The sequence below is a fragment of the Triticum aestivum genome, chromosome 2D (genome assembly GCF_018294505.1).
Source record: "Triticum aestivum cultivar Chinese Spring chromosome 2D, IWGSC CS RefSeq v2.1, whole genome shotgun sequence".
In the NCBI taxonomy this organism is placed as follows: Eukaryota; Viridiplantae; Streptophyta; class Magnoliopsida; order Poales; family Poaceae; genus Triticum; species Triticum aestivum.
In genome coordinates this window covers 501286688-501299806 of record NC_057799.1, presented here as the reverse complement: position 1 = coordinate 501299806, position 13119 = coordinate 501286688, and the positions used below count along the sequence as shown (strand labels likewise).

The 13119-nt window shown below is 44.5% G+C and overlaps 1 protein-coding gene across 1 annotated transcript; it reads right to left on the bottom strand.

The window, feature by feature from the left end:
* Nucleotides 1–1744: 1744 nt before the first annotated feature.
* LOC123054095 (uncharacterized) lies at nucleotides 1745–7324 on the bottom strand. Its single transcript, XM_044477780.1, has 7 exons — nucleotides 6980–7324; nucleotides 5707–6261; nucleotides 4316–5429; nucleotides 3875–4202; nucleotides 3187–3436; nucleotides 2888–3101; nucleotides 1745–2093 (listed from the first exon to the last, which is right to left on the bottom strand). The coding sequence occupies exons 3-7, from the start codon at nucleotides 5375–5377 to the stop codon at nucleotides 1863–1865; spliced, it is 2085 nt and encodes a 694-aa protein (XP_044333715.1). The 5' UTR covers nucleotides 5378–5429; nucleotides 5707–6261; nucleotides 6980–7324; the 3' UTR covers nucleotides 1745–1862.
* Nucleotides 7325–13119: the final 5795 nt, after the last annotated feature.

Genomic DNA, 13119 nt, shown 5'->3' with positions numbered 1-13119 from the left:
TTTGTTACATGTTCTGGTATATTACAAGGGAAAATACTACTACAACAATATTGGAAATGCATAGATAAAATAAAGATTAGACGCGGAGCATGATGAAGCAGGATCTGGCAGTGAAGATGCGTAGTGCCTCGGTTTACGACTACAGTGTCAGGTTGAGAGGACTGTTCACTGAAAAGTAGCCGCGCCCACGACCCGAGGGAGAGAGTTCAATTCCAAGACCGCTGTCAAGCAGCGTTGCGGATACACGTACTCTACGCCGCTGTCCAACCTTGGTCAAGGGCTGACCCGTGCTGTACAGCTCAGAGTTTAGGCCTCATTCGGTTTAGAGGATTTTTATAAGAAAAACATAGAAAGAAGGATTCTGGAGAAAAAATTTCTATATATGCATTCGGTTCGTAGGAAATGCGTCAACGGTATTAAGACAGCGCTGCCTACACGCGAATTAGCTTCCGAGGTCGAGCAGTCTCAATTTCACTACAGGATTTGCGAATGAATGCTGGGCTGGGCCACCTCAAATGGCGTGAGCCGCATACGGGGAGACCCGCTCGTACGGTTTTCAGGGGGATCCGGCCGGCCGGCACCCACCCGACTAGAGGGACTGAGAAACTAATCGAGTACAAAACTTATCTTCAAGCTCTACCTTATTTTGATCGTTTAGAGGCGATCGCGGAGTCACTGAATGAAGTCCTCCCTCTCTTTCTTTTGGAGGTGCTGACCCGCTGCGAGGCAGATATGACTAAGTGACATATAGAAATTTCGTAGGAATACCACCCATTTTCTATATTTTTTAAAGGAAACTACACATCCACTCAAAGCTTATTTTGCACGTAGAAACGAGGTAAGTCAATTCTTTAAAATGGCAAATGCCATCCTATCAAATTCCTATACTACTCCTAATTCCTACGTTTCAATTTCCTCCAAACCGAACGAGCCCTTACATTGCCGGTGGTTCGGACGGCAGCTGCCGAGATATCACATCCTCGTCACCACCCCTGGTTGCTGCAACTTGTAGTGATACGCAGGCGCAAGATCTGTCAGCAAGTGCGACTTCCCAGTGCATATGCAAGCGCCGCGACGCCCGCCCATCAACCCGTTCTGTCCGCTGCCTGGTCATGGCGCTTCCCGCCCTGGCTGCTCGCTCGCTCGGTCACCCTCTCCGCCGCCTTCAAACCAAGCAACACTCCCTCTTCCTACGACCCCCCTCAGAACCCGAGCTCAGGAACAGCATCTTTGGCTACTGTCTGAACATCCAAACAGAACACCCATCGTGTGCGTGTGCGTGAGCGTGAACTGTCTCACTTCCCGATACTTACATGTTGCATAATCATAGACGTACTAGGAGAAATTCAAATTGCATGAACTACAAATTACTAAAGCTGTATGATCTGAAACAAAAGCATGATATATAGTGCTTCATCCGTCTGGAAATAACTGTCACTCAAACGGAAGTATCTAGTTCCGGATGGAGGGAGTAGTACTAGCTGCTGATAAATTTCCTTTTTCGTCCACCAAAACAAAGGCATGATGATATGGTACTACTAGCACAGTAGTGATCGATACAGTGTCATCTTCTAGTATCAGGAGCACAGCCGGCTCTTCAGACCTCGGAAAATCGGCACTCACGCCGCCAGTAGTACTAACATTGACGTTCAAGAGCATTTTGCCTGCAGTCTGGACATCCAAACTTAACAGCAATCCCAAACCAAGGCAGACCTCCACTCAACGCAAAAATTGCAGAGTCGTGTGAGCCAAAATAGAATCTCATGGGCCATTTGCCTACAACCCAATGAGCTTATACAGGATAAAGTCACTCTGCTGCCAATTTTGTAGGGGTTGGCGTTTAGAAATAGTAGATCATGGTCTTAGCTCATCTCCAAAAAGAACTTGGCTCTGAAAGGTGAAGATTCTTCAACGGAGTCTAAGACTGCTGAAGGAAGCAATGAGATCTTCAACGATCCCTTTATCCTTTCGGCGATGTGGATCGGGACTGGAGGCAACACCGCCTCGTTGACGACTCCCAGCATGAGATGGACCACATAAGAAGGGTGTCGTTGACGTTTCTGCCCCTTACGAGTTCGAGATGGTGCCTGAACCTGGATGGACACAGGAATTATGAATTACACAAGGCAACAACTTCAAATTTCAGAATTATTTCATCGACTTAATTGATAGGACAGCGATAACCAAAGTAGCATGTGATCCATAACAAATGTTGCACGCAATAGATTGAGTTACTTCTACCAAGTTATTGACTGTACCGATAGTAGCACAGTTACATAATTGGACTAATAATTCAGGCAACAACTGTTTCCATAACAACTTCAAATTTCAGAATTATTTCATCGACTTAATTGATAGGACAGCGATAACCAAAGTAGCATGTGATCCATAACAAATGTTGCACGCAATACATTGAGTTACTTCTACCAAGTTATTGACTGTACCGATAGTAGCACAGTTACATAATTGGACTAATAATTCAGGCCATTTAATCACAGCTTGTGTTCTCTTGTTGCTGCATTTTCAAGTTCGAGCAATATGAAGATGGATTCCTGACTAATGAAATACTACCTCTGTAAACAAATGTAAGAGGTTTTAGGTCACTAAATTTATTTACAGAGGGAGTAGCTTACTTCTGAAAAGTTGACCTAGTATGATTCCATAGCAGTAAAATAGATAATCCCATACCCATACCTAGAAAAATAGGGCCATTAACACAAGAGAAGTCTACAACACGTTCCTGGTAATCTATTTGGCAACACATGTTTCCATTTAAAACAAATAAATGTTAGCACATTCACACTTGGCAAATTGAACATGAGAAATGATGAAAACTAATTCAAGATAACTCATAGGTAGTAGAGGAAAGGGACCAGCGAGTCAATACCCGAACAGTGTTATTTTTAACTTGTAAAGGTGTAACACTTTTGTCTTTAACTGAACTGAGCTCACTCTCATGCTTAGCAATCACACGAGAAATAGCCCCATCACTTTTTGCATTGAAGAAACACTGCCGTTCCTTGGCATTGTGCACTAGATCTGCCCAGATAGAACCACTCCTGGATAGGGTTGCGGTATTTCCCAAAATCCAAAGGCAATGTCTGTATTCAAAGTGGAATAAGTAACGCACTGAGAAGATAGACAAAACCAATCACAAAAGGAACGTGACATCACAACATAAGATACCTTGCTCTTGTCAAAGCTACGTTTGTACGTTGTCGATCTGAAACAAACCCTACCACCCCATCAGAGTTGGACCTGACAGTTGATAAAATGATTATGTCTTCCTCGCCACCTTGGAAGCCATCAACAGAACTAATTTTTACTGACAAGGGGCCAAACTTTATTTTCCTCAGTTTTTCTTGAATTGCTAGAACTTGAGCAGAGTATGGGCATATGACAGCAACTGTGACCTTCTTCATAGTCTTAGAACAAGCTGCACGGTGAAATATGTATAGTAAGCATGTGCCCTGATATCCATGCTATAAAGAACAAAGCAAAAGGAAATCACCCTGAGTATATGCTGTTTCAACACTCTATTGGGCGTCACACTATCATTATTTATGTTTCCAATTTTTCAAAGTTCCAGAAACAGAAACATTGTTACTGGTGTGTGCTAAACTATATATGCAACCTTCCTAAATAGAACATAACAACCTAATATCATACCATGAAACTAATTGGACTTGTTAATTAAAATCTATGTTTAATGATCATATTTCCATAATAAACATGCCCAATCATCAATTTAAGTCCAGCTGAAAACTACAAATAAATGGTTCAGAAATAAATGCAATACTCTTGTAACAACGTAAGGTAGAAAAAATAGATAAATTTCACACGTAATAAAACAGCATGATGACAGAACACATGCCTCTTCGGAGATTTTGCAAGATTTCCTGGATAATGGTAACTTCAACCACGTTCTTCCTGCTATGACCAAGTTCGTCGACATCCTCCCAACTATCTTCAATATTGAAGAAAGAGTAAGTACCAAACATAGAACCTGGAAGATACTTCTTTTGGTGTTCTTTTTGCATGACACTAGGAGCATCCAAGAGTTGCCCGCCATAGAAGCTGCTGTTTGGAAAAATGCTAATGGATGGATGCATTCTGTATTGCATGTTAAGCAGATACTTTTCATGTCCCAGTGAACTCAACCTCGCAAAGAGACTTCTCCCAAATAATGCATCCTTGCAAACCTACAGGGATCACAACTTGAGATGACATGACACAAATGTAACAAAACAAATGAGGAATCTTATGCTTGACAGATTAGTAGACACGAGACAAGAATATAAGATCAAGAACTAACCTTACTAACAACTGTTGCTGGTAGTTGACACTCATCACCAATGAGGATAGCATGCTTCAATGCAGGCAAACGCAAAGGGATCAATGTTTCACATTCTTTCAACTGAGCAGCCTCATCGACAACAAGCAACTCTAGTTTTTTATTGCTTGTTACTTTGGAAGAGCTAGAAACAGTGCAGAAAATTATGCTGGCACTTTCCATACAGAATTCTCGGATGGTGCGTTTGGAGGATGTTATAGGAAGTTTCAAGCAACTTAATAGCATCTTTAGCAGCTCAAGGCATTTAATTCTGGTTTTGCCGATGGTTATCACTGTCTTGGGAAGAATGCCCATGCTGGATTTCCTTGGAACATCTTTATACAAGAAAACTTCCTTTATCTCAACCCTGGTAGTTTTCCTCTGGAGTGTATTGAAATCTTCAAGCAGTTCGAGAAGTGAAATGATGTTATTGTAATTCACCTCCAAAATACAAGATTTGGGGACATGAAATAGTAGCTGTTTGAAACATCTTTGGAGCTCAGGATAAATAACATCAAGTTTTTTCCTGGTGTAATGCAAAAAGGAAGGTTTATTCTCCTCCTTTTGTTCTTCAGAATATCGAAGGTACTGGGAGTAACCATTCTCAAGAAAATCGTACATGGAAGACAGACAATGTCTCCATCCAGTCAATGGTGCAAAGCAAACAAGAAGCTTCCTTACACGATCATGTAAGTAAATCTCTTTCAGATCATCTTCAACACACATGCGATGTTTATTGCCAAACAACAGAACATCTCCTAAGCAACTTGTATCCAGAGGGTTCTCTTTGCTCAACCTTAAGAAACATGAAGCAACTTGTTTAACAGCAAGGTTTGTCGGTGCACATGTAAGTGTACCATGTTTCAGTTTCCTCATTAACCACAAGAGTACAGTGATTGTTTTAGTCTTTCCTGTGCCAGGAGGTCCCCAGATAAGGCTTAAACTGCTGCTGCTGTTGGAGAGCATTGCTGAAATGCAGTTCAGGATGGCATCATTTTGTGAGTTGTTAAGATTCATTGTAGACAATTCACTCCATATTTCCATGCTGTCGATTGAAGCAACACCCTTTGTATTTTTTTGGGAGAATATTTGCAACCTGCAAACACCAGAAAAGAGCTCAGCAAATTAATGTTTCTTTACAGCTGCCCAAAAGCCTCTAGTGATCTGCTCTCATTATGATGTGAACATAGCTGGAGCATTTCCTATGCAATAAACAGAAATTTTACATACATGTATATTCTTTAGTAAGGAAATGTTGGTGATGATTTCAAAATTGACTTCTCTCTTTTTCTCTATTTAGCATTTCATGATCTGATCTGAGGAACAAACTCGCATCATTGTCAATGTCATTGAGAGTATAAGAGCATACATACCCGTGGATAGTGTACCATCTCCTGTATGAGGTTTGGGTTTCTCCTGACTGTTGTGTAGTCAAGGCAGCGCCATATGCGGATGTAGGTCACGATATTCAGCAAATGAGCTGCAAAAAGTGGGCTCCTCTTCCCATCTTCACTGACCTTGTCTGCAGCATCAATTTTTCCTGATGCTGTTATCACATAGCTGGCTGGAGGTGAGTCATCATCTTCATCCGCTCCATCAGTAATAAAGGCAATACAGTACGGCCTCCCATTGCAAGTAATATCAGATATGTTTTCTGGCTTCACATCAGACAGGATAATGATATCACCAACACTTCGACCGTTGCTTTCAGGTTTGTTGCAAGACTTTGTATTCTGAGAATCCTCAAAAGCAATGTTATAAACTGCACTATATTTTGTTTGCTCGATCCATGCTACTTTGACAAAAGATTCGGTGGAGATGGCTTCCAAGCTGGACGACATGTCAGCTCGCAACTCCTCCAACAGTGGAGATGTGTAGGATCCTAAGTAGCTCTTGATATCATTGAATATGGACGGTATCCTTTTCAGCTGCAATTTGAAGCCTCGTAGTTAGAACTTGATGACAGAAATTCAAGGATATAAAAACACACCAATTAATGCGAAACTGCTGGTATCGAGAATAAAGAAAAAGAAAGACAAGCAGTCAGTTATGGACATTCCATTGCACCCATTTGTACAGTAATGATTGTCTTTTTTTGGTCCATGGTGCTAGTGATGGATTGGAATATGAAATTTGGCATGTTTGTGTTACTTCATATTTAATGCATCCATGATTTCTTCTAAATGTAATGTAACACTCTTTAATAATGCTCAAATCCTCTTCAGGCAGAGTATATAAAGAGTTGAAGACCCAAAATTGGTCAAAGGTTCTCAAACTTCTTCTATATTTCGCACCTAGCATCAAACCCCTTAGGGCCTGTTTGGATTAAGGGTATTTATTGACAAAGTTTAGATATTTAGTCCAAATTTGACTTAAAAGTCAAAACTTCACCGAGAAATACATGTTCCGGCCAGCCCCTTGCTAGAATTTGGAGATGAAAACATCTCCAAGGTCAGAACAGCTTAAATTAGTACTAACTTATTTCGAGGACTACCAGAGCAGCTAAAGGGAAACCACAACACCTCGTACTAGATCGAGCCAAAGCCTACGGGAGTAGGTAGATTGAACTAAACCCTACGGGAGTACGGCGCAACCAACACGCGAAGAACAGCCCAAGAAAACCAACGGAGCAGCAGTACAACCCACCTTGTTCTTGAAGAGACCCTCGTCCATGACGTCCTCGAGGCTCCAAGACAGCACCATGTCGACGAGGTGCGGCCACTCCTCGTCGGCGTACCTCCTCGGCCACCATTCGTCGCCGGCTTCCCTCCTCGGCCGACGACCGCGAGCGCCCTTCTTCTTCCTGGTCATTCCGCCAGTGCGCAGCGGCCTCGGGAGTCGGGATCGACCTTGCTTGTCCCGGGCGCGAAGGAGGCGGCGGCGGCGGCGGAGTGGCGAGGCTGGTAGCCTTTGTGGCGAGACGGAAGAGGAAGGCCCGGGAAAGCCGGGAAGGAGAGAGGGAGGGGGGTATGTGAAGGAAAACGGAAAAGGGAGGGGAAAGTGAAAATCAAAAATGAAATTGTAGCCCTTCCTTCCTTGGGAAGCCTTGCTGCTGTACTTGGCCGGTGGCCCATACTCGCGAGTCACGGGTGGCGACTGGCGATGAGTATGTCCATCCACGACTCTGGTCGCCGATTGCGCTCGGGGGCTTTTTAAGTTTTTTCAGGAAAGCATCTTGGTAATTTTATTAACTTCTATAGCTCTTTTTGCGAAAAAAATTTGAGGGTAAAACACTCGCCGCTTTTATTTAACGATTAAAAGAGTGCCGGAATCTCATCCGAAACAAAACGCAAAATACAGTCTGGCGGTGAAGAGAGCCATACAGCTGTAAGTTCATCTCCCATTCCCACCTTAGCTAATCTATGAGCGGCGGCGTTAGCACTCCGGCTAACCCACAAGACTCTGAATTCATCAAACTCCTTCAACCTCGATTTGACGTCTTCAACAAGAGGACGTGCGGCAGAGAGATTCTTTTCATGGTTATTAAGCATGGATACTACACCTGCTGAATCGCACTCAATATGGAGCTTGTGAACTCCAACACTTGTCGCCAGCTCGATCGCCTTCTTGCACGCCAGGAGTTCCACCATCTCCGGTTGGGTGGCTGTCAAAACAACGTGACATGACGCCGCTCGGAACGCCCCGTCGTGGTCACGCAAAATGACACCAACACCTCCCTTCTCCATATGCTTCGACATCGCCCCGTCCGTATTGGCTTTGATCCAGCCCGTATCCGGCGGTTCCCACACAGCCCTTTCCTTCGGTAGCTTCGGCGTCACTTCCTTCCTGTGAATCTCCTCCCACTCTTTGACAAGTGCAGCAACTGTAGATGATAATTCATGTGCTGCAGTAATCTTCCACCCGTCTCGCACCTCATTACGAGCTAACCACAGTCCATAGACAGCTTGTACCATTATAGATTTCTCAATCTCCGGCGCTTGTGCAAACCACTCCAACAGCCAATTGGCCAACTTGCTCTGGGAATCGATATTGCATGGTGGTGTTGCCACCGAGACTCCCAACACCGAGCAAAGTTGCTTCCAGAAAAGCACTGAATGCGAGCACCCCCAAAACCGGTGGTGACCCGTTTCTTCGCGACCACAAGCAGCACAAAATACCCCGGCCTTGATGCGGCGGCGTAGTAATTCAGCTCCCGTAGCCAGGCCATTCGTCATCAGATGCCACATATGAATTTTTGCTTTCCCTGGGGCAGGGGTATCCCACAATGACAGCCAGCCACGGTGGGTCAGAGCAGCCGAAGAGGGTCCTGGCTGGCCTCTTTTTGCTGCATTCATGGCCATTCTCAGGTGGTAGGCTGACCTGGCAGTGAAGATACCGTTTTTTGTATAATTCCATGCGATGTAATCCTGAGCTCCAGGTCCTCCAACAGCTATCTTCTTAATATCAGTGGCGTCATCTGAGGAGAACATTGCTTGGAGTTTTGTATCGTCCCAAGTTGCGCCCGTGTGGTTCAACAAGTCAGCTACCTTCTGTATACCTGGTATAAAGACTGCGCCCAGTGGCAACAGACTCCCTTGTCGCGGGATCCAAGGGTCATGGTGTATGTTCATCGTCGATCCATCTCCAATGCGCCATATTACACCCTCACGAAGCAAGTCTCTCCCATGCAAAATACTCCTGAAAGTGTAAGATCCGCCCGAAGGGCATGTGGCACTCATGATTGACGTATTGTTGAAATACCTTGCTCGAAGAACTCTCGCACATAAGGACATCGGCATCTGCAAGATCCTCCATGCCTGTTTTGCAAGAAGGGCTTGGTTGAAAGCTTCCGGGTCACGAAAACCCATGCCGCCCGTCCGTTTTGATTGGCACATCTTATCCCAGGCAATCCAATGCACTTTCCTCTCACCATTCATTGCACCCCACCAGAATTTTGAAGAGATTGAAGTCAGGTTCTGGCACATCTTCTTCAAGAGGTGAAAACAACTCATTGTGAGAGTAGGTGTAGCCTGCAAAACAGATTTCACAAGCACTTCCCGGGCCTTTTTTGACAGCCCTTGTCCCTTCCATCCCGTTACTTTTCCTTTCGAACATTCCGTCACGTACTTGAAAGTACCATCCTTGGACTTTCCCACCACCGTTGGCAGGCCCAAGTATCTCTCGCTAAGTGCTTCTTGTTCAATACCAAGAGCTTGCTTCGGAACATCTTTTTGTTGCTGTCCACATCCTTTCCCAAAGAAAATGGAAGATTTTTGCATATTAATTTTTTGCCCGGACGTTGCTTCATATCTAACTAGGATGTTCTTCAGCACATGGACATTTTCCGGGGTACCCTGCAAGAAAACAATACTATCATCTGCAAATAATAGGTGCGTGACTTGGGGGCCAGTGCTCCCAAATCCGACACCTTTAATGCTTCCCTCTGCTTGAGCCTTCCTCAACATTGCAGAAAAACCTTTGACACAGAATAAAAATAGGTATGGGGAGAGTGGGTCTTCCTGCCTGAGCCCCCTTGATGGTACAAAACCCCTTGAGAGCCCACCATTTAGCTTCACAGTAAACCGTGCCGAAGTTACACATTTCATCACCATCCTGATCCACCCCTCCGCAAAACCATACTTAGCTAGCAAAGCTCCAGAAACATCCATTCAACTCTATCATAAGCCTTTGTCATATCCAACTTTACTGCACATAGAGGTTTTTTGCATTTTCAAGTCTGTATCGCATGCACACACTCATATGCCACAATCACGTTATCCGTAATAATCCTTCCCGGTACAAATGCGCTCTGTTCCTCTGAGATGAGGACTAGAAGGAAAACCTTGAGCCTATTCGCAAGTACCTTGGCTGCAAGCTTGTATAGAACGTTACACAAACTGATAGGACGAAACTGTGAGAGTAACTCCGGTGAGTTAACTTTCGGTATCATCACTATCGTAGTCGCATTGAACGAGTCCGGGGCTGCAACACCTGATAAGAAGTCTTGGATTGCTCGACAAACGTCTCCTATCACCAATGGCCAGTGCGCTGGCCGAAATTTCGGCCGGTTGCACCGCGTATGTACGATTCGTTCAGTATTAGCTGCACAATGCCTTCTTCCCCACCTGCCTCATTATTTAAAAAAAGCATATTGTGTGTTCATCCCAAGCAGCCGCCGTGATCTCCCCTAGCCGTCGCCAGCCCGCCGGCCATCCACGTCGCTGATACGCCCATTTTGCATCATGCTTTTATATCGATATTTATTGCATTATGGGTTATTATTACACATTATGTCACAATACTTATGCTCATTCTCTCTTATTTTACAAGGTTTACATAAAGAGGGAGAATGCCGGCAGCTGGAATTCTGGGCTGGAAAAGGAGCAAATATTAGAGACCTATTCTGCACAACTCCAAAAGTCCTGAAACTCCACGGAAGTTGTTTTTGGAAATAATAAAAAATATTGAGCGAAGAAAATACCAGAGGGGGCCCACACCCTGGCCACGAGGGTGGGGGCGCACCCTGTTGGGGAACGTAGTAATTTCAAAATTTTCCTACGCACACGCAAGATCATGGTGATGCATAGCAACGAGAGGGGAGAGTGTTGTCCACGTACCCTCGTAGACCGACAGCGGAAGCGTTATCACAACGCGGTTGATGTAGTCGTACGTCTTCACGATCCGACCGATCAAATACCGAACGTACGGCACCTCCGAGTTCTACACACGTTCAGCTCGATGATGTCCCTCGAACTCCGATCCAGCCGAGTGTTGAGGGAGAGTTTCGTCAGCACGACGGCGTGGTGACGATGATGATGTTCCACCGATGCAGGGCTTCGCCTAAGCTCCGCAACGGTATTATCGAGGTGTAATATGGTGGAGGGGGGCACCGCACACGGCTAAGAGATCTCAAGGATCAATTGTTGTGTCTCTGGGGTGCCCCCTGCCCCCGTATATAAAGGAGCAAGGGGGAGGCAGCCGGCCAAGAGGAGAGGCGCGCCATAGGGGGGAGTCCTACTCCCACCGGGAGTAGGACTCCTCCTTTCCTTGTGGGAGTAGGAGAAGGGAAGGGGGAAGGAGAAAGAAGGAAGGGTGCGCCCCCCTTCCCTAGTCCAATTCGGACCAGACCATGGGGAGGGGTGCGGCCACCTTTTGAGGCCTTTCTCTCCTTTCCCGTATGGCCCATTAAGGCCCAATACGAATTCCCGTAACTCTCCGGTACTCCGAAAAATACCCGAATTACTCGGAACCTTTCCGAAGTCCGAATATAGTCGTCCAATATATCGATTTTTACGTCTCGACCATTTCGAGACTCCTCGTCATATCCCCGATCTCATCCGGGACTCCGAACTCCTTCGGTACATCAAAACTCAATAAAACTGTCATCGTAACGTTAAGCGTGCGGACCCTACGGGTTCGAGAACTATGTAGACATGACCGAGACACGTCTCCGGTCAATAACCAATAGCGGGACCTGGATGCCCATATTGGCTCCCACATATTCTACGAAGATCTTTATCGGTCAGACCGCATAACAACATACGTTGTTCCCTTTGTCACCGGTATGTTACTTGCCCGAGATTTGATCGTCGGTATCTCGATACCTAGTTCAATCTCGTTACCGGCAAGTCTCTTTACTCGTTCCGTAACACATCATCCCGCAACTAACTCATTAGTCACAATGCTTGCAAGGCTTATAGTGATGTGCATTACCGAGTGGGCCCAGAGATACCTCTCCGACAATTGGAGTGACAAATCCTAATCTCGAAATACGCCAACCCAACAAGTACCTTTGGAGACACCTGTAGAGCACCTTTATAATCACCCATTTACGTTGTGACGTTTGGTAGCACACAAAGTGTTCATCCGGTAAACGGGAGTTGCATAATCTCATAGTCATAGGAACATGTATAAGTCATGAAGAAAGCAATAGCAACATACTAAACGATCGAGTGCTAAGCTAACGGAATGGGTCAAGTCAATCACGTCATTCTCCTAATGAGGTGATCTCGTTAATCAAATGACAACTTATATTTATGGCTAGGAAACATAACCATCTTTGATTAACGAGCTAGTCAAGTAGAGGCATACTAGTGACACTCTGTTTGTCTATATATTCACACATGTATTATATTTCCGGTTAATACAATTCTAGCATGAATAATAAACATTTATCATGATATAAGGAAATATATAATACTTTATTATTGCCTCTAGGGCATATTTCCTTCAGTCTCCCACTTGCACTAGAGTCAATAATCTAGTTCACATCGCCATGTGATTTAACATCAATAATTCACATCACCATGTGATTAACACCCATAGTTCACATCTCTATGTGACCAACACTCAAAGGGTTTACTAGAGTCAATAATCTAGTTCACATCGCTATGTGATATTAACACCCAAAGAGTACTAAGGTGTGATCATGTTTTGATTGTGAGATAATTTTAGTCAACGGGTCTGTCATATTCAGATCCGTAAGTATTTTGCAAATTTCTATGTCTACAATGCTCTGCACGGAGCTACTCTTAGCTAATTGCTCCCACTTTCAATATGTATCTAGACCGAGACTTAGAGTCATCTAGATTAGTGTCAAAAACTTGCATCGACGTAACCCTTTACGACGAACCTTTTTGTCACTTCCATAATCGAGAAACATATCCTTATTCCACCAAGGATAATTTTGACCGCTGTCCAGTGATCTACTCCTAGATCACTATTGTACTCCCTTGCCAAAATCAGTGTAGGGTATACAATAGATCTGGTACACAGCATGGCATACTTTATAGAACCTATGGCCGAGGCATAGGGAATGACTTTCATTCTCTTTCTATCTTCTGCCG